The following is a 21,241-nucleotide window of genomic DNA, read 5'->3' as shown; positions in this document are numbered from 1 at the left end:
GGGGAAGCAGGCTCCCTGCCTCTCTGCCTACTTGTGATCTCTCTCTCTCTGTGTCAAATAAATAAAATCTTAAAAAAATAAAATTAAAAATAGGGGCGCCTGGGTGGCTCAGTGGGTTAAGCCTCTGCCTTAGGCTCAGGTCATGGTCTCAGGGTCCTGGGATTGAGCCTCGCATCAGGCTCTCTGCTCGGTGGGGAGCCTGCTTCCTCCTCTCTCTCTGCCTGCCTCTCTGCCTACTTGTGATCTCTCTCTCTGTCAAATAAATAAACAAAATCTTAAAAAAAAAAAAAATTTCAGATAAATTATTTTTAAGAAAATATCTTATATCTACCAGAATATATACTATTGTGTTTTCAAAGGAGATAAAAATAGTCCCAATGATAGCACTAATGTTAATGTCTTGACTATATATATATATTCCATTCAAAGAATAAGATGTCTAAACATTTCTGCCCAAAGAATGTATTATCAAACAGCCAAATTTTAGTATTAAAAAAGAGCTTCAGCTTCAGAAATTTTTTTTTTAAGATTTTATATATTTATTTGAGAGAGAATGAGAGAGAGAGAGCATGAGAGAGAAGAAGGTCAGAGGGAGAAGCAGACTCCCCAAGTCGCTGGGAGCCCGATGTGGAACTGGAACCTGGGAGTCTGGGATCATGACCTGAGCCTAAGGCAGTCGCTCAACTGAGTCACCCAGGCACCCAAAGAGATTCAGTTTCAGAATGAATAAAATACATTTTCAGTAAGATTGCCATATTCTAGTTAAATTTAAAAAATGAACAAAAATTCAAAGCAAATAAATAAAATGGCCATATCCTTGGAAAAAGTGGCCATCATTCCATTAATAGAAAAATCCTTAAAAATTATCCTAACGGCTGGGGTGCCTGGCTGGCTCAGTTATTAGAGCATTCAACTCTTGATCTTGGGCTCATAGTTTCAAGCCCCACAGTGGGTGTAGAGATTACTTAAAAATAAAATCTTAGGGACGCCTGGGTGGCTCAGTCGATTAAGCCGATGCCTTCGGTTCAGGTCATGATCCCAGCCTCCTGGGAACAAGCCCCACATCAGTCTCCTTGCTCAGGAGGGAGTCTGCTTCTCTCTCCGCCTTTGCCTGCTTGTGTGCACTCTCTCTCTCTCTCTCTGACAAATAAATAAATAAAATCTTTTTAAAAAAATAAATAATAAATGAAATAAAATCTTTAAAAAAGATTATCCTAAGGGTCAGTGTAACTTAGTTTTACAAATACCAAAGACTCAACTAGATTATCAAATCTCCCAGGAGAAGACAACATTCTGCACATTATCACTAATGATTCACCCACAGGAGCGCCCAGGCCGGAATACCTGGGGTGGTCCTCCCTGGAGGAGAAGTAACTCTCGGACTGCTAGTGGTTGATACGCTTGATCCAAGATGTCTCTCAGGGCCTCTCTAGATAGCGTTTTTTCCTCTTCTGTTAAAACCTAAAAGAGACATGTACTTGGCTTTAGCAGGCACTAGAAGGTAAAGTTCACGGTACTGTACAAAAACGCTGATGACAGGACAGGAGAACAGGCTTCCTTCTCTTGACTCCCTTCCACGTGGAGGAAGTAATAACATCAAAACACTCCTGGCACCCTCTGCACCCCCTCACTCACCTCGGAGCAGGAGATTTTAGGCACTTAACTTATTGGTGAGTCTGAAATAAACTTACTTACCGGTGAGTGCTGGCAGGTACAGCTTGGCTCGTTGGTCATCTGTGTCTTGGGAGCAAGTGTACATTCTGCTCTGCTCTTCCTTGCTGTGGATTTTACAGGGGCATATCCCCTGCCACGGGGGAGCACAGGGTGCTACAGTTTTCTAGCACTCCTTACAACTGGTGAATAGTAAGTGTGTCTAACTCTGGAATGCGCTGTTAGGAAGCCCAACTGTCTCCATCGATAAGCTATATCCCCAATTTTGCACTTAGGAGCAGGAGAGATGACATTTTGAGTTTTTAGCTCACTTACTCGGTTAAATTTTAATTCACTCAGAAGTTGGGCAGCAAAGAGGAGTGCTACTTGTTTTTTGTTTTGTTTTTTTAAGATTTTATTTGTTTATTTGACAGAGAGAGATCACAAGTAGGCAGAGAGACAGGCAGAGAGAGAGGGGGAAGCAGGCTCCCCGCTGAGCAGAGAGCCCGATGTGGGGCTCAATCCCAGGACCCTGAGGCCATGATCCAAGCCGAAGGCAGAAGCTTAACCCACTGAGCCACCCAGGTGCCCAAGGAGTGCTATCTGTTGGGTCTCCTTGAACCTCAACAGTACTGCTCCCCTTCAGTAACTTGGTAAAGCAGTCAGGATTGTGCCCATTACCATTTAGCAATGTGAAGCACTCGCACTGCCTAGAGCAGCTCCTGATGCTGGGACTTGCCCAGCTGCAAAACATGTACCCCCCATGTTTCCCCTTCTGTCAACTTCTCTTTCCTTCCTACTTGGTCCTTTCTGTGCGCTTCCCTTTTCTCCTTCCTGCTTGACACTCTGGGGTACTGCTTAGGTAATAGTACTAAGATCTGTCGATCCAGCCCCCCCCCGCCCCCCGCTTATCTTAGAGCGCTGGAAGCAGAAGGCATGGAGAGAAATGCCAAGACTCACACCCTGTCGTAAAGAGCACAGTGCCCTGCTCCCCACAACATGAAGCCACCGGGGGAGCTCATCATTTCATGTCACTGCTCGGATGACAGCAGCTTTTAGACAAATGTTTGTGAACATATGCAGGAAAGAGAACAGAAAAGGGAACAAACAGAGAAGAACTACGATTAGAGGGTGACATAGGTGACAGAGAAACGAGGCGGGTGGGCATTATGAATCTGGCTGTAGGGGCAAAGGAATTAGCCCACATTCAAGACACGTTGACCTTCAATACATTTTGATCTTAAGAGCTCCTTCTCACTAGGCTCCTATGCTGATGCTGGTGGCCTTCTCATGAGGAACTCGGGGTCCCTGCTATGTTGTACTTATGCATCTTGTCTCTTCAGTTAACGTCTTTTGCTTCCGTAACCTCCAAAGCACCTTTACAATCCAGGTACCCAAAACCTTACTATGTCAGCAAGAAAAAAAACCAGGCCAATACTCCTAACAGCTAATACCAATAATGAACACTAATTGAATTATGCAGTGACCCTGTGCTTTACATACTTAATTTCATTTAATCTTTCCAAGAACTTAATGAAGGACAAATAGTTTAAAACTAGTATTAGTAGTGATTACTTTTTGATGAGCACTACTGGAGATTGGGTTAGGTACTTTACACACATTATCCTTAATCCTCACAACCACCCTCCAAGGCAAGTATCATTACACACATTTTATGTGTATAGAAACAGAGGCAAAAGAAGAAGAAGAAGAAGAAGAAGAAGAAGAAGAAGAAGAAGAAGAAGAAGAAGAAGAAGAAGAAGAAAAAGAAGAAGGAAGGAAACAGAGATTCAAGAAAACCTGCAATCATTGTCACAAAATGACAAGAAGAAACAGGTAAAATGGACTCTCTAGGCACGCTAAGGACTAGCATCTAATAAATGATGCACCAGCCTTCTAAAAAGATTCATTTATGATGAATGAATGCTTATCCACTAGATATGCTTTGGCATTCAACAGGAATTCTAGGTCTTTCCAACAGCCCTTTTCCAAAGACCTAAGAATTGTCTTTTATAACCACACACACAAATATACACACACACATTCACAAAGACACACACACACACTCAATGTGTGTTTACCTCGCCCTCAGGTTTCGGTGGTTTTCTCTTGGTTGAGGAGAATCCTAGCTGGCACAGACCGGCAGCAATATCTCCAAAATGGCGGCAGAAAATCAAGCTTCCCAGAGATGTGTGACGTGCAACATTTAGAAGAACCTTGCAGCTGGTGTACAGGCGCCGGGTCGCATGAGGAGGAGCATCGAGGCACACCACATCCTGAACGACAGCCCCAAACTCAGTTCTGCATCTCAAAGGGACTCCGACTCCAGGCATGAGATAGGGGCAGATACCCAAGGTGACTACAAACTGCAAGGCTGACTGGACAGTCTTCTGCTGAGAGATGCTAAGTGTATCTGGGCTCAGGGCAGGAGCAGCTTCTGGAGTCTTCAGGTTGGGTTTACCTGGAGTGAAATCAGCTGCAAGGTGGATCATGGTTTCCTTCAAGCACAACAGCAACAATAAGGCTTGAGAGGTAAAACTCCAGGTGACATCCACAGAGTTTTGTGGCCATTCTGAGTTATTAGCGATTTCATCCCTTAGGAGTTTCAGTGTCTTCCAGTGAGGATCCTTCAGCAATTTGTCCTCCAAAGCAGACAGGTTAGAATTTAAAGTAGCCAACAGGACATTGTGTTTTGTGATCTGTAGCGAACTTGAGTCTGATCCTTTTGAAGGGGGGAAAAAAAAGGATCACATACATGGGAAACAAATTGTACTTCTCAGTGTGTGGAATGCCTTACCCACTCCAGCTCATCCTCTGGGGCCTGGCCCAGATGTCACTGTCCCTGGAAAACTTTCTCCAGTTGCACCACCCAAGCCTAGGCAGAATTCAAGACCCCATTTTCTGCCTTCCCAAAGCACTCTGCAATGTGGGGAGAATGGCATATAACACATTATACTTCATGTAGTTTGTTTCTATTCCCCGTGTGTTCTGAGGGCGGAGGCCATATCTAGTCATCTTACTGGCTTAAATTGTAGCCAGAACTAAAAAATAAAAGGCTGAATGTTTACCACAGAAGATTCATCCAAACTGTTCTAGGTTCCAGGGATAAAGCACTAAACAAAACAAAGTCTCTTCTCTCATGGAACTTACATTCTAGTGCAGCAGTTCACAAAATATGGGCCTAAGGGTAGGAGGGATTCATCTGATCACCTCCCCCCCACAAAATATCTATTTTCAATCCGCCCCCCAGAACCTTTCCTAAAATGGTCTTTTCTGCCCTCTACTGGTGAAGGAGCCTAACATGCTCACAGCAGTAGCTGACAGAGCTGACAACTCCCTCCTTGAAACACACTCAGCCCTTGGCTTCTGAGACATCTCAAGGGCCGTGTCTCTGCTGCTTGGCCCTCCTCTACCAGGCCTCTACATTCTCCTGGGCTTGTCCTGAATTCCACGCTCTCTTCCTCAAGGATCTTCTCCAGGTCCATGTCTTTAAAAACCAGCTCTGAACTATGAACTACAAAATTCGTACGCCCAGCTCATGCTGACTCTCCAAGTACCAAGGTAAGTAAAAAGAAAATCACATCTAGGCATATTAGAGCCAATTGTTAAAACCAGGGAGAAAGAGAAAATCTTGACAGCAGCCAGAAAAATACAGAGTACTATATAAGAGGGACGATGCTGTGAATGACTATGAACTTATGAACACTGACTGCTAAAATTGGTAGAAAAACATCTTTAAAATACTGACAGAAGGGGCGCCTGGGTGGCTCAGTGGGTTAAGCCGCTGCCTTCGGCTCAGGTCATGATCTCAGGGTCCTGGGATCGAGTCCCGCATCGGGCTCTCTGCTTGGCAGGGAGCCTGCTTCCCTCCCTCTCTCTGCTTGCCTCTCTGTCTACTTGTGATCTCTCTCTGTCAAATAAATAAATAAAATATTTTAAAAAATAAATAAAATAAAATACTGACAGAAGAGGGGCACCTGGATGGCTCAGTCAGTTAAGTGTCTGAATCTTGATTTCGGTTCAGGTCATGAGCTCAGGGTCATGAGCTCAAGGTCGTGAAAAGGAGCCCCATGACGGGCTTCTTGCTGGGTATGGAGCCTGCTTAAGGTTCTCTCTCTGCCAGGGCACCTGGGTGGCTCCATCCGTTAGACAAAAGTCTCTTCGTTTTCGGCTCAGGTCGTGATTTCAGGATTGTGAGATTGACCCCTGCATCAGGCTCCATGCTCAACATGGTGTCTGCTTGTCCCTCTCCCTCTGCCCCTCCCACCACCCACACTCTCTCTCTCAAATAAATAAAATCTTAAAAAAAAAAAAAAAATTCTCCTTCTCCCTTTCCCTTTGGCCTTCCCCCACTGCTCATGACACTCTCTCCAGAAAAAAAATAATAAAATACTGACATAAGAAATAAGATGTCAACTTGGAATTCTAGATATAGTAAAAATAACCTTTAAAAATGAAAGTAAAGGGGCGCCTGGGTGGCTCAGTGGGTTAAGCCGCTGCCTTCGGCTCAGGTCATGATCTCAGGGTCCTGGAATCGAGCCCCGCATTGGGCTCTCTGCTCAGCAGGGAGCCTGCTTCCTCCTCTCTCTCTACCTGCCTCTCTGCCTGCTTGTGATCTCTCTCTGTCAAATAAATAAATAAAATCTTTAAAAAAAAAATGAAAGTAAAATAAAGACATTTCAGTTCAATGAAAATGAAGAGAACTGTCAGCAGTCCTGCAATATAAACAAATGGTAAAGGAAATTCTTCAAGTGGAAGGAAAATAATACTACATGGGATCTTTGGGAAGGAATAAAGAACATCAGAAATGGTAAATATAAAAGACTAAGTTTTTCTCTTAATTTCTTCAAATATATGTATGTCTAAGGCAAAAATCTATGAAAGTGTATTGGATTTATAACTTCTATAAATATAATAAACATGAAAATCATAATAGCATAGGGGCACTTGGGGGACTTAATCAGTTAAGTGTCTACCTTTAGCTCAGGTCTTGATCTGGGATTTCTAGAATCAAGACCCATGTTGGGCTCTCTGCTCAGCAGGGAGTCTGCTTCTTGCTTCTCCCTCTCACCTTCTCTCTCCCTCTGTGCTCTCTCTCAAATAAAGAAATTAAACTTAAAAAAAAAATCATAGCATAACGCCCAAGTTGGGGTCTGGGAGCCATAAAATGGCCCTTATAGTTGCAAGGTTCTTAACTGTTAATGTGAAGTAGTAACAATATTAACTCCAAGCAGATCGTGAAAAATTAAGGATATGTACTGTAATTTCAGGACAACTATTAAAAATACAAGGCAAGGAGGAGGGTTATGGTTAGAAAACCATAATAAAACGCTGACAATGTAAATGAATATAAGAAGTAACACACTTTAAAACTAAAACACCTTCTAAGAAACAAATTAGAAAGGATTAAAGTGGAATAACGAAAAGAGTACTCAGCAGAGCATTACTTATAATAGTGTAAAATGAGAAGTATATATTCATTAACAGGAGACTGGATGAGTAAATAACCGTCTACCTGTACCTAACATACTACATGTAAGTGTAGTATTTATTTTGTTTATTATTTATTGTCTCTTTGCCGACAAGAATAAAAGCTACCTGTAGACAGGGATGTTGCTCTGTTTCATTCATTGTTGTATTCTCCTTGCCTGGAACAAGGCCAGTCAGATAAAGTAGTATTGATCAAAACAGGTAGTAGATGAATGAATGAATAATGGAATATTTGTAGCCATTAAGTTATCTCAAGGGGCACCTGGCTGGCTCAGTCCAGACAGCATCTGACTCTTGATATTGGGGTCATGAGTTCGAGCCCCAACTGGGTGCAAAGATTACTGCAAAAAAAATTTCACTGAATTTTATTTAATGACATGCTCATTCAATAGATTCTAAATAAGTATATTCTAAAGTGAACAGAGGGGTGGGATGACTGGGTGGTTCAATGGGTTAAGCGTCTGCCTTCAGCTCAGGTCATGATCCCAGGGTTGTGGGATAGAGTAGTTTATAGGGCTCCTTGCTCAGCAGGGAGCCTGCTTCTCCCTCTACCTGCTGCTCCCTCTGCCTGTGTATGCTCTCTCTCTCTCACACAAATAAATAAAATCATAAATAAATAAATAAACAAATAAATAAATAAAGTGAACAGAGATGGCGCCTGGGTGGCTCAGTCAGTTAGGCGTCTGCCTTCGGTTCAGGTCATGATCCCACGGTTCTGCAATCAAGCCCCTTATCAGACTCTCTGCTCGGCAAGGAGTCTGCTTCTCCCTCTTCCTCTGCCTGCTGCTCCCCTTGCTTGTGCCCTCTATCAAATAAATAAAATCTTTTAAAAAAATAAAGTGAACAGAGTATGAAATACTATATGAGCAAAAGATATGAACAGTTTACAGAAAAAGAAATGCAAATGACTTCTAAACATAAAAATAAGATCAACCTTGTTCGTAACAGAAAAGTAAATTAAAACTATACTGAAATAGCACTTCCCATTTATCAACTGGCTAAAATCCAAAAGTTTCATAACACATTATGTGGCAGGGTTTTGGGAAATCACGCACTGTCATACATTTCTGGAAGAAACGAAAATGGTAACATTCCTGAAGAGAGCAATTTGGCAATATCTAACAAAATTATATACGTATTTAACGTTTGGCCCAGCAATCCCACTTTTTAGGAATCTATCCTATAGATAAATACACAGACAAAAATGCAAAATTACATATACACAGGCTATTCATTGTAGTGCTTCTTGTATTAACAGAAGACCTGAGACAACCCAAATGTCCATTAAAAGAGACATGACTGAATAAACAATAGTATATCCAGATAACAGCATGCTTATAATGGAGGAAGATTGCTGTAAACCATGATGTAGTAATCTCTAAGACATTAAATATTAAAAGTAAGGTATAGGGCGCCTGGGTGGCTCAGTGGATTAAAGCCTCTGCCTTCGGCTCAGGTCATGATCTCAGGGTCCTGGGATCGAGGCCCGCATCGGGCTCTCTGCTCAGCGGGGAGCCTGCTTCCTCCTCTCTCTGCCTACTTGTGATCTCTCTCTCTCTCTCTGTGTGTCAAATAAATAAATAAAATCTTAAAAAAAAAAAAAAGTAACGTATAAGGGGCACCTGGGTGGCTCAGTGGGTTGAGCCTCTCTGCCTTCAGCTCAGGTCATGATCTCAGGGTCCTGGGATCAAGCCCCGCATCAGGCTCTCTGCTCAGCAGGGAGCCTGCTTCCCCCTCTCTCTCTGCCTGCCTCTCTGCCTAACTGTAATCTCTCTCTCTGTCAAATAAATAAATAAAATCTTTAAAAAAAAAAGTAAGCTATAAAAGAATGTCTATCACATGCCACCTTTTGTCTAAGAAAGGAAACAAATATAAAATACATTATTTGCTTTTATTATCCAAAAGGAGTGAAAGAACAAATTAAAAAGTAAAATGAGTTATCTACAGAGAGAAGAGAACAGTGGGGAGGAGCTAGGGACAAATTCATCCAGTTTTAGAGTTTTTCTTTTGGAACACTATATGTGTTTTTCTTAGTTAAAAAAAAATTAAGTAAAAATTTTTTTCAAAATAATTCCTAAAAATCAGAAACATACAAATGGATCTAATAACTCTGTATTTTATGTTCACAGTTGTCAAAGTACAATCTGCAGATCAAATCTGGTGTACCACCTTTTCCATAAAGTTTTATTGGAACGTAGTCATGCCCATTTATTTGTATATTATCTATGGCTGCTTTCAAGCCACACAGAATTGAGTAATTTTAACAGCCTATATGGGTCACAAAGCCCAAAATATTTACTGTCTGCTCCTTTACAGAAAAAGTATGCAGACTCCTGCTCTATACCAAGTTAGCAACATAAATGCAGAGAATTATTTCAAGTCACTTGAAATACAGAACTTTAGGGGCACCTGGGTGGTTCAGCTGGTAGAGTGTGCAGACTCTTGATCTCAGGGTTGTTGACTTCAGGCACCACACTGGGTAGCGAGATTACTTAAAAATAAAATCTTAGGGGCGCCTGGGTGGCTCAGTGGGTTAAGCTGCTGCCTTCGGCTCAGGTCATGATCTCAGGGTCCTGGGATCGAGCCCCGCATCGGGCTCTCTGCTCAGCAGGGAGCCTGCTTCCTCCTCTCTCTCTGCCTGCCTCTCTGCCTGCTTGTGATCTCTCTGTCAAATAAATAAATAAATAAATCAAAAAATAAATAAATAAATAAAATCTTAAAAAAAAAAAAAAAAGAACTTTATACATCCTGAGAACAAAAAACAAAAATTCCCTAAAATTAGTAGGTTTGTAGAGGCACCTAGGTGGCTCAGTCAGTTAGGCATCTGCTTTTGACTCAGGTCGTGATCCCAGGGTTCTGGGATCGAGTCCTTCAGCAGGGAGTCTGCTTCTCCCTCTGCTGCTTCCCTGCTTGTGCTCTCTCTCACTCTCTCTGTCAAATAAATAAAATATTTAAAAAAAATATATGGGGCGCCTGGGTGGCTCAGTGAGTTAAGCCTCTGCCTTCAGCTCAGGTCACAATCTCAGGGTCCTGGGATCGAGCCTGGCATCGGGCTCTCTGCTCTGTGCAGGGAGCCTGCTTCCCCCCTCTCTCTCTGCCTGCCTCTCTGCCTACATGTGATCTAAAATAAATAAATAAAATCTTAAAAAAAAAAAAAAGTAGGTTTGTTATGATGGTGATGCAGGATTTGTTGTTTTAAAATATTATATGCATGTGTGTGAATGTGTTAAGCACATACCTATATATGTATATATATATGTATGAAATAAGTAAACTACATTAACTTCATTGGAACCAATATTTTCAGATAAAAGAAATATAAAAATATAAAATATAGAAGAATGGCTAGGTGGACAAATATGGGATGAAGAAAGAATCTAGGTCAGGGGCACCTGAGTGGCTCAGTCGTTAAGTGTCTGATCAAGCCCCACGTCAGGCTCCCTGCTCAGTGCGGAGCCTGCTTCTCCCTCTCCCTCTGCCCCTGCTTGTGTTTCCTTTCTCACTGTCTCTCTCTCTGTCAAATAAATAAATAAAATCTTTCAAAAAACTGAAAGAAAGAATCTAGATCATGGTATATGGGTTTTCACTATAAAATCCTGTCCACTTTTCTATATGCTTGAAAATTTTCATGAAATGTTGGGAAAAATTTAAACTCCATCATCTTTCATTTTAATTGGGGTATCAGTAAGAACTGTGGATTTATGTTTTGTTCTTTGAAAATCCACATATTTCCTAGCTTTAATAATTGAAAAAGTCCGTAAGTAATGACACCAGGGACAATGAATAGGCCTAGTATCCACACCGCAGTAGACTGCAGTCTCTGATTCCACTTCTCCTTCAGGGCGTCTGGCTGGCTCAATAGGTTGAGCATCTGACTCTTGATTTCATCTCAGGGTTATAGGTTCAAGGCCTGCATTGAGTCCTGCACTGAGTGTGGAGACTGCTTGAGAGTCTCTCTGCCCTCCCATCCCCGCCCACTCATGCTCTCTCTTTCTCTAATAAATAAATAAATGTCACTTCTCCTTAAAGACAGTTGTTTTCAAGAATAGGGCAAGAAATGTGTAAGAAGAGTCTGGGACGTCTTATCATGCCTGAAAGCGAGAAGGCTATCAAAGACTACCAGGGTCATGTCAAAGAGCCCTGGAGGGGCGCCTGGGTGGCTCAGCGGGTTAAAGCCTCTGCCTTCAGCTCAGGTCATGATCCCAGGGCTCTGGGATCGAGCCCTGCATTGGGCTCTCTACTCAGGGGGGAGCCTGCTTCCTCCCCTCTCTCTGCCTGCTTCTCTGCCTACTTGTGATCTCTGTCAAATAAATCAATAAGATCTTTAAAAAAGAAAAAAAAGAGCCCTGGAGTGGCTCCCACAAGCCACAAACGTGGCAATTTGAGCATCAAGAATAATGACTACAATTTTTGAAACATATCATATACACAAAAAAATCTATTAGCTCATAATAAAATAAAGAAATTACTTCATTGGTTACCTTTGAAGATTAAGACACTATCATTCTGAAAACTGATCAATAAAGGAACACTAGGAACCTGTTATTAAAATATGTACACGGGGGGCACCTGGGTGGCTCGGTGGGTTAAAGCCTCTGCCTTTGGCTCAGGTCATGATCTCAGGGTTCTGGGATAGAGCCCCGCATCAGGCTCTCTGCTCAGCAGGGAGCCTGCTTCCTCCTCTCTCTCTCTCTCTGCCTGCCTCTCTGCCTACTTGTGATTTAAATAAATCTTAAAAAAATAAAAAATAAAAATAAAATATGTACATGGGGTGCCTGGGTGGCTCAGTGGGTTAAGCCTCTGCCTTCAGCTCAGGTCATGATCCCAGGGTCCTGGGATCGAGCCCCGCATCGGGCTCTCTGCTCAGCAGGGAGCTTGCTTCCCTTCCTCTCCCTCTGCCTGCCTCTCTGCCTACTTCTAATCTCTGTCAAATAAATAAATAAAATCCTTTAAAAAAATAAAAAATAAAATATGTACATGTATATACATATGTACACACACAGAAAAGGTTCTCAAAGGTTATTCTTCAAAGTATTAAGTGATGACCTTTGGGTGGTAGGGTTATGGGTAATTTTTCTTTTTTGCTTAACTATATTTAAAAGTTTTTTCTGAAGTGAATATGTATAGTTTCTGTACTTAAAAGAGTTATTTTAAGGTTATAAAACAGTATGTAGTCTATCTATGTTTATCAGAAAGAAAAATATTTCCCAAAATGCAACCTCCAGATAGTGGAGATTAAGGTCATTTTATTTTTCTTCTTCTAGTTTCTCTATATTTTTTAAAAACTTTACTATAAGGGATATCAACTACTTCTATATAAGAAAAAGGAACATAACACTACTCGTTAAGAATAATGAGAATCAGAAGTATAAGAATTTTTCAGTACTTCTCTAAAACCATTCAGGGCAAGTGTTCTGATTCAATAGCATGAGTCTCTGGTTCCTTTAGCTATTATGTACCTAAAAAAGGAAAGAAGTGTTCTCCTAACTTGTAACCACTAACCATTAAGACCACCAAACAACCTCTAAGTGATTTCCTGCGACTTTGTAAGATCTTTGAACCCAAAATGGGACACAAAGAAAATGATTTAAAACAAAAGCTATCAGCTGTTTTTCAAGAGCCCCTTCATAGCATAGTCTTCTCTGCCCTCTACTGGTGATAAATAATTAAAATCTGCTTGAAAATAACAAAGGCATCCCCTAAGGTGGTTTTCAAAATGGGGTATATGGACCCCTCAGGGAGTCTGCAAGTTAAAAATTATTTTCATATTAATACTCGGCCATTATTGCCTTTTTCGGTCTCATTCTCTCATGAGTGTACCAACTGTGAAAAGTTCATTCAGTTCAGATTCCATATCCCAACTAACCTTTAAGAAATTACCTCTTGTTCAGTTTCAGTACACTATGAAAAAATATACACAATTATCGGAAAAGGCAATCGAGTTCTTCCTTTTCCAACTACATCTCTATGTGAGTTTAGATTTTCTTCATCTATTTCAATCAAAACAACCCATCATGACAGACTAAACAGTGAAGCGAATATGAAAATCCAGCTGTCTTCTAATAAGCCAGATGCTAAAGAGATTTGTAAAAATCAAAACAATACCACTCTCCCTGGTAAGTTAGCTCTTGATCACTATACTACACGACAGAGCCTCAAAATGCTACTCTATGTACCATCTAAAACCATCCCTATCACACTTTGGGAAATGCCGCTCTTAGGCACAACGTTATTTATTCCTCCCAATCACCAATTTAAATGCCTATGCTGTGTGACATTTAAAATCAGACTCCACAGTTTGTGTAGTACTTTTTATTATGTTCAAAGTGCAAAGCAATATGGCATGCAAAATTAAGTGTGGTACAGCTTCATTATTTACAAATTATCAAAATTTCCAGCTCCTTCCTGACAATGTAATTCAAATTTAATGACAGAGTTCACTGAATATATATTTAGTATAGAAAAAATTCATAGTTAGGAAAACTATTACTGAGACGGTTTCCATTTCTTACAAATAAAACTTCATTAAAATTGACAAACCCCTGTGTGGCTCAGTTGGTTAAGCTTCCGACTCCTGATTTTGGCTCAGGTTGTGATCTCAGGGTCGTGGAATTGATACCTGTGTCGGGCTCTACACAGAGTGTACTTGAGATTCTCTCCCTCCTTCTCCTTCTGCCCCTCCCCACCCCTGGAAATAATAAATCTTAAAAAAAAAAATTGACAAACCCCTTTCAAATTCTGCTTAACACATTTCCTAACAAAAGAGGTGGAGATAACTACTATGTGCCCCATGACTGAGAATAGAAATGGAAGGCAGAGGAAGAGAAAATGCTTAATGTAGAATATTTCATGGCTCAAAAGTGAAAGACCACTGGCATCTTTCTTCCTTTCTGTTTAATTCCCATCGAGACTGAATTCCTCTTCCTCTTACAGACTTCCACAGCTCCACTCCTGATGACTACTCCCCTATCCAGGTGCTATCTGCACCATCCTTTCACCACTAGCATTATCCCACCATGTTTAATCTCTCTTGGTCTATATGCATAGTACCATCTCCCCAAACAGACAAGATACATGGGAGCATAAATTTTTATGTAATTTTGTTTCTCCAGTAGCAATAAGGTCACGCTACTATATACAGATGACTCCCAGTAAGTATTACCTCAAAGGGAGTCAAATTTATTTTTTTTTAAGATTTTATTTATTTGTTTGACAGACAAGTAGGCAGAGAGGCAGGCAGAGAGAGAGAGAGAGGACGCAGGCTCCCCGCTGAGCAGAGAGCCTGATGTGGGGCTCGATCCTGGACCCTGGGATCATGACCTGAGCTGAAGGCAGAGGCGGCTATAACCCACTGAGCCACCCAGGCACCCCTAAAAGGCGTCAAATTTAAAGGCAAATCAAAAAGAGTTTAATCCAGCTGGATATAATTTTGACCATTACTTTCATCCTGACTTCTCAATACTCTCAGTCCATCAGAGACATCTGAATACTCATGATGCACAGAAGTGTTTTCAATTCCCTCAGCAGCTGATATGATAAAAAGAAACAGCAGACAGAGGCACACAATATATAACAGACTATATGTGCAATATCTTATCATTTTACCACAGTAAACTTTTTCAAATAGGAATGCTTGAATTCCTGTATGTTTAATGAGTACAAATATGTATGTAATTCCACCACATATTCTTCGAGATTTAAGCAGAGTCACACAGCAGAAGCATGCTGGGCCCATACTCTTCGAGATTTAGAGACGGTCTTTTATAAATGTGCTTTGCAGGCGCCTGGGTGGCTCAGTTGGTTAAGCCACTGCTTTTGGCTCAAGTCATGATCCTGAAGTCCCAGGACAGAGTCCCACATAGGACTCCTTGCTTGGCAAGGAGTCTGCTTCTTCCTCTGACCCTCCCCCCTTCTCTCTCTCTCTCTCTCTCTCATTTTCTCTCTCAAATAAATAAATAAAATCTTTTAAAAAATAAAATAAAATGTGCTTTGCATGTGTGTGCTTTGTGATAGATTACTTCCAGATTTTTTGCTCATTTAACCTCATTGTCAGTCATTTCTAGATTGAGTTGCTAGACAAGTGACCTCTCAATTAGCAAGTTAAGACTTTATTTTGCAGTTTACTTCTTCATTGGGGCAAAGTAGTATAGTTATACTATAGTGGAAGTCATCTGAGTTCAAATCCTGGCTCTATGAAAAAAATAAAAGTATCCAAAATATATAAAGAACTTATACAACTCAACACCCAAAAAACAAATAACCCAATTTAAAATGGGCAGACTCCATAAACAAACATTTCTTCAAAAAAGACATCCAGGGGTGCCTGGCTGGCTCCGTTGAAGAGCAAGTGTAGAATCACTCCTGATCTTGGGGATGTGAGTTTCAGTCCCATGTTTGGTGTAGAGATTACTAAAAAAATTAAATAAACAAAAAAAAGCTATCCTGATGACTGACACATGAAAAGATATTCAACATCACTCATCATCAGAGAAATGCAAATCAAAACTACAATGAGATACCACTTCACATCTGTCACAACGGCTAAAATAAAAAAACATAAGAAAGAGTATTGGCAAAGATGCAGAGAGAAAGGAACCCTCTTGCACTGTTGGTGGGAATGCAAACTGGTACAGCCAATGTAGAACTAAACAGTATGAAGGTTCCTCAAAATATAAAAAATTTTAAGAAGTAAAATTTTTTAAAAAATTAAAAATAGGGGCGCCTGGATGGCTCAGTGGTTTAAGCCTCTGCCTTCAGCTCAGGTCATGATCTCAGGGTCCTGGGATCGAGCCCCACATCTGGCTCTCTGCTCAGCAGGGAGCCTGCTTCCCCCTCTGTCTGCCTGCTTCCTCCTCTCTGCCTGCTTCTCTGCCTACTTGTGATCTCTCTCTCTCTGTGAAATAAATAAAATCTTTAAAAAAAAAATTAAAAATAGAATTACCCTACAATCCAGTAATCACACTACTGGGTATTTAACCCAGAGAATACTCAAACACTAATTCAAAAGGATATATGAACCCCTATGCTTACTGCAGCATTATTTACAATAGCCCAATTATGGGAGCAGCCCAAATGTTATCCATCAATAGATGAATGGGTAAAGATGTGGGGGATGTGTGTGTTTCATTCAGCCATGAAAAAGAATGAAATCTTGCCATGTTCAACAATATGGATGGAGCTAGAGAGTATAAATAATGCTAAGCAAAATAAGTCAGAGAAAGACAAATACCATATGATTTCATTCCTATGTGGAATTTAAGAAAGAAACTAACAAAAACAAGCAAAGAGAGACAGACAGACAAACCAAGAAACAGACTCTTAGCTATAGAGGAAAACTGATGGTTACCAGAGGGGAGGTGGATGGAGGGATGGGTGATACAGGTGATGGGGATTAAGGAGTGTAGTTGTTGTGATGATTCGCAGGTGTTGTATAGAACGGCTGAATCACTACACTGTACATCTGAAACTAATGTAACACTGTATATTAACTATACTGGTACTTAAAATAAAAAAAAAATTAAAAACCATCCTAGCTATGGCCATTTGACTAAGTGGATAGAGCATGCCACTTTTGATCTTGGGGTCCTGAGTTCAAGTCTCACACTGGGCATAGAGCCTACTTGAAAAATAAAAAAATATCCTGGCGCAGGCACCTGAGTGGCTCAGTCAGTTGGGCATCTGCCTTCAGCAGATCCCAGGGTCCTGGAATCAAGCCCCCAGTCCGGCTCCCTGCTCAGCAGGGAATTTACTTCTCCCTCTCATCTCCCTCTGTGTATGCTCTCTCTCAAATAAATAAAATCTTTTAAAAAGAAAAATCCTGACTCTACCACTTACTAGACTGACACTGTACCAACTTGGAATGTACCTGAGCCTTGGTTCTACATCTGTAAAAGAAAATACAAGTAATACCTATCTCATGGGATTGTCATGAGGATTAAATAATATACATGTAAACAGCATACTATTGGGCCTGACACTTAGTAGGCTCTCAATTACTATTATGAATGACCTCTTTTCACTTCTCCCAGGTATGGTACAATGTTCGTGGGAATTTGTGCATTTGGTGGTGGTGGGGGAGGGGGGTGTTAGAGCAAAATCTGAGACTTGGAACAGTCACCTCATGGCCCTTCGTGTACCTTACCCTGCTCACCCTAGAAACCCCTTCCTGCACAGTTCCATCTCTTGTGTTCTTTCTCAAAGCTTCAGAGAACAGCAGAGGCTCCATACCGAATAATCTGCCTTTGGTCTGAGAATGGAATTCAGCAGACCTCAGTTCTGGGTCTGTGTTCTGCCCCTAATTTGACCACATGATCTGAGGCGGGTTACTTAATATCTTCAGTGAGTCTTAAGTGTCCTCAGGTGTAAAAAGACAGTGCCAGGTTGAACCACTGCTAAGGTCCCTTCAGATTCTAACCCTGGAAGGTCTTGTCAACTCACCACGAAAGATAGAAGTGACTCTAAGTCCCTCCTACAGACTATATCCCTAAATACTCTCCCCAAACCCAGCTCAAACACCACTGCTTTCTTTTTTTGTACGCCTCGGCATTCTGTATAAATCTGCATCCACATTAAACCCTGCGCATTCAAGAGGATGAACCTCCCATTCCGCGTCACGAGAGTCTAACCTTTTGTAAACTCTTGCCGCAGTCCCTACCTCAGAGGCTGACAGTAAGGACTGAATGGAACCATGTACCCAGGGCACTTAATAGTGAGTGCCTGGCACAAGATAAGCGCTCAAGAGACGTCGGTTACCATCAGTATTCTGCGGACCCCATCCCCTTTTTTATCTTGGGCTTCCTCAAGTAAAATGAGGCTGGCCGGACAATGCCCGAAGTCCCCAGGACCGGGGCGGGGCGGTCTCAGAGCTGGGGGTTCCAGGGAGGGCCCGAGGGGCGCACACTATGGAAGTCAGGGCAGCCCGGGAAGACTGGCGGCCCTGAGAGTGCAGCCCCGCGCCGAGATCCGTCCTCTCACCTCCCGGGCTCAGCAGCAGCTTCAGCGCTTCCAGGATGCTCTCCAGACCGCAGGTACCCAGAGCCTCTCCGCCCGGTGCCTGTCCGGGGGCCGCCATGACTGAAGTGGAACGCGCCACTGGCGACCTGCTCAAGTGCCTGAGCGGACCGCAATGGCCGCCATATTGAATGTGGCGGAGGCGCGAGGGGCGGGGTCCGCTGCAAGGGGTGGGGCCTTGGGGCGGGGCCGATGCAGTAGGATGGGCCTTTTACAAATAGTTTCTCGGGCCCCTTTTTACTCCCCTGGGGGGAAAAAAACAGCTAACACAACCTGCCTACCGCACAATTTCAGAAATGCAATATTATTAAACACTAAATAAAGAACGGAGAGGACAGTAGTTGATCATGAAATAATACCTATCAGTATGAAAATAATTGGGTACCCAAGCACTAAAAGACATAGTGAAGTAAACAGATGCTGTGCCTATTATAATGAAGTTTGGATACATAAAAAGTTTGGATACATAAAACAATATTCAACTAAATATTGTTGAATTTCTAGGGACGCCTGGGTGGCTCAGTTGGTTAAGCCGCTGCCTTCGGCTCAGGTCATGATCCCAGTGTGTTGGGATAGAGTACTGCATCGGGCTCCTTTCTCTGCAGAGAGTCTGCTTCTCTCTCCGCCTCTGCCTGCCACTCTGCCTGTGTGCTCTCTCTCTCTCTCTGACAAATAAATAAATAAAATCTTTAATATTGTTGAATTTCTTTATGAGTGATATTTAAAAACAAGTACTGGGGGTGCCTAGCTGGCTCAGTTGGTAGAGCATGTGATTCTTAATTTCAGGGTCCTGAGTTCAAGCCCCACTTTGGGTGTGGAGTCTACTTTAAAAAATTTAAAGAAGTGCTAAACACAAACGCATCCATTTTTGAATAGCTACAAATATTGCTATTGGTGATACAATATTTGAAATGGGCCAATTACAGTTCCCAATAAAATTTAAATCTTTGTTCTTTTTACATTCTTGGGAAATTCTGTGTATATTAAAATCATGCCCCCTCACCCCCATCTGCATCATGTTAATATGTACAGCATTCATTTGCAAGTCAGACCATCAGAGACAGGTTTTCACCTATGTGATTCCTGGTGGGACTTTTTTTTTTTTTTTTTCAGACTTACTCATTTTAGAGAGAGAAAGCAGTGGAGGGGCAGAGGGAGAGGGAGAGGAAGAGAATCTCAAGCAGAATCCCAGCTGAGACTGGAACCCCACACTGGGCCAACCCTACAACCTTGAGGTCACTACATGGGGCTTGAACCCACCACTCTGAGATCAGGATCAGAGCAAGATGCTTACCTGACTTAGCCACACAGGAGCCCCTGAACAGTCTGAACTCATGTAGTCTGAAAGTCATGCTACAAATCTAGCAGAGTATTTCTGAGGGTAAGACCTCAGTGTGTGCCTGCCTCTCCCTTCACTAAAGGTCAATAATCTTTCATATCATTCTCAACCCACTTTCCGGAAGTTCTCCCAGATAGGCTGTCCTGCTTCTCCTTGAGATCCCCTGAGCTAGCCTGAGTTCACTACTGATGACTGCCCTTCAGCATTTAAAAGCTGCTGGAAGTCTTAGGAATTAGGATGTGCTCCACAGCCAGCCCCTATCACTGGAGAAAGAAGCTGGTCCTTTAAACTCCTTTCTCAGACCCCTCCTGGCACTCCCAGGACTTCCGGCTCCAGGTCAAATCCATCAACCATTTCCTCCTCTCTAAAGTGAGCAGGTACAGGACCCTTTTTACAAAGCTATCCTAGGGAGTTAAAGTGACACTGTTCTGAAACATTTAGCATTGTCTGCCACGGAGGGGGATGCTTTAAAAATTGTGCCTGTATCTTACTCTCCATCTCTTCAAATAAAATCCTGTCAAAATATTTTTAAATTGGAAAAACTTTTTTTTTAAGATTTTATATACTTATTTGACAGAGATATCACAAGTAGGTAGAGAGGCAGGCAGAGAGAGAGGAGGAAGCAGGCTCCTCACTGAGCAGAGAGCCTGATGCGGGGCTTGATCCCAGGACCCTGGGATCATGACCCGAGCTGAAGGCAGAGGCTTTAACCCACTGAGCCACCCAGGCACTCTGGAAAAAGATTTTTGAAGGGCAAATAAATGACCCATGAAATTACCACATCAGTCTTTTCATTGTTGTTGGATATCCCACCCTAGACTGTCAATTTTTCTTCAGTTATGTATGTAATCAAGCTCATTTTGGGGAATAAAAAATTTAAGGTCTCCCTCGTAAGGGCCACTGGAAAAAAAAACAAAACCCAAAAGCCCCAAAACAAAAACAAAAACTTTAAGGTCATTTCAAGATACTAAACATTTAGTGAAGTGGATGTAAAGCATTGTGTAGGAAAGACCTACCCCTGAGATTTGTGGGCATTGGGATAGAAATACAAGTGGAAGCCTTCATACCATATGCCTAAGTATTTCAAAGTACAAATCAAACTAACGACTAAAATAAAACATCTCCTATTCTCCTACTTTGTTTTTGGTTTTTTTGGTGGGCAGCAAAGCAAAGTTTATTGAACAGTAACACAAAGCTCCCAAAGAGGGAGGGGACCAGAGGGGGTTGCCCTATTCTCCTTTGAAAAAATGTACCAGGTTTGAATTGAGACTTGTCAGACTTGGCCTCAGAGTTCCATATTGGATGTCGCACTAGGGGGGAAGCCAGCCCCCCACCTCTGGCCTGACCCCATTTTCTCCTCACTAGTGTCTCCATCCTGAATTCACACAAATGGACACCACCGCCTAGATGTGTACACACCCCTAAGAAACTACCACTTGCCCCCCACCAGGGTTAGGGGTACACACACAGCGGGCATAGGTCACCTCTCAGAGGGCACACCAACTGAAGAGGCTCACACAGCAATGGAAGCAGGTTAGAGATGACTGAAGAGGAAATTCCAGAGTCTCAGAAGTTGGGAGTGAGGTCTGGGAGAAAGGTGAGGATTTGGGGTAGGCAATTACCCTAGGACTGGCATATTCCTGGCGTGTCCATAAAGATACTCATCATGGAGGAGGTCAGGTGGGACCTATAAAGCAGGGGACCCAGGGTGGGAACCCTACTAGCCAAGTCTAAGGGTGGTACTGGTGTGAT

The 21,241-nt window shown here is 42.1% G+C and overlaps 1 protein-coding gene across 1 annotated transcript in view; it reads right to left on the bottom strand.

Moving 5' to 3' along the window:
• Window positions 1-18,211, bottom strand: part of LOC111153063 (transport and golgi organization 6 homolog) — a 197,320-nt gene extending 179,109 nt beyond the window's left edge. Inside the window, exons 1-3 of the mRNA XM_022511863.1 lie at window positions 18,115-18,211; window positions 3,732-4,372; window positions 1,345-1,461 (exon numbers count right to left, since the gene is read on the bottom strand). Coding sequence (XP_022367571.1) covers window positions 1,345-1,461; window positions 3,732-4,372; window positions 18,115-18,211 — 855 coding nt within the window. The remainder of the gene's footprint in view (window positions 1-1,344; window positions 1,462-3,731; window positions 4,373-18,114) is intronic.
• Window positions 18,212-21,241: the final 3,030 nt, after the last annotated feature.

Source organism: Enhydra lutris, unplaced genomic scaffold, assembly GCF_002288905.1.
Source record: "Enhydra lutris kenyoni isolate GAN:26980312 unplaced genomic scaffold, ASM228890v2 scaffoldscaffold30, whole genome shotgun sequence".
Lineage (NCBI taxonomy): Eukaryota > Metazoa > Chordata > Mammalia > Carnivora > Mustelidae > Enhydra > Enhydra lutris.
Note: the sequence above shows the minus strand (reverse complement) of the source record. Positions and strands in the feature narration are given on the sequence as shown.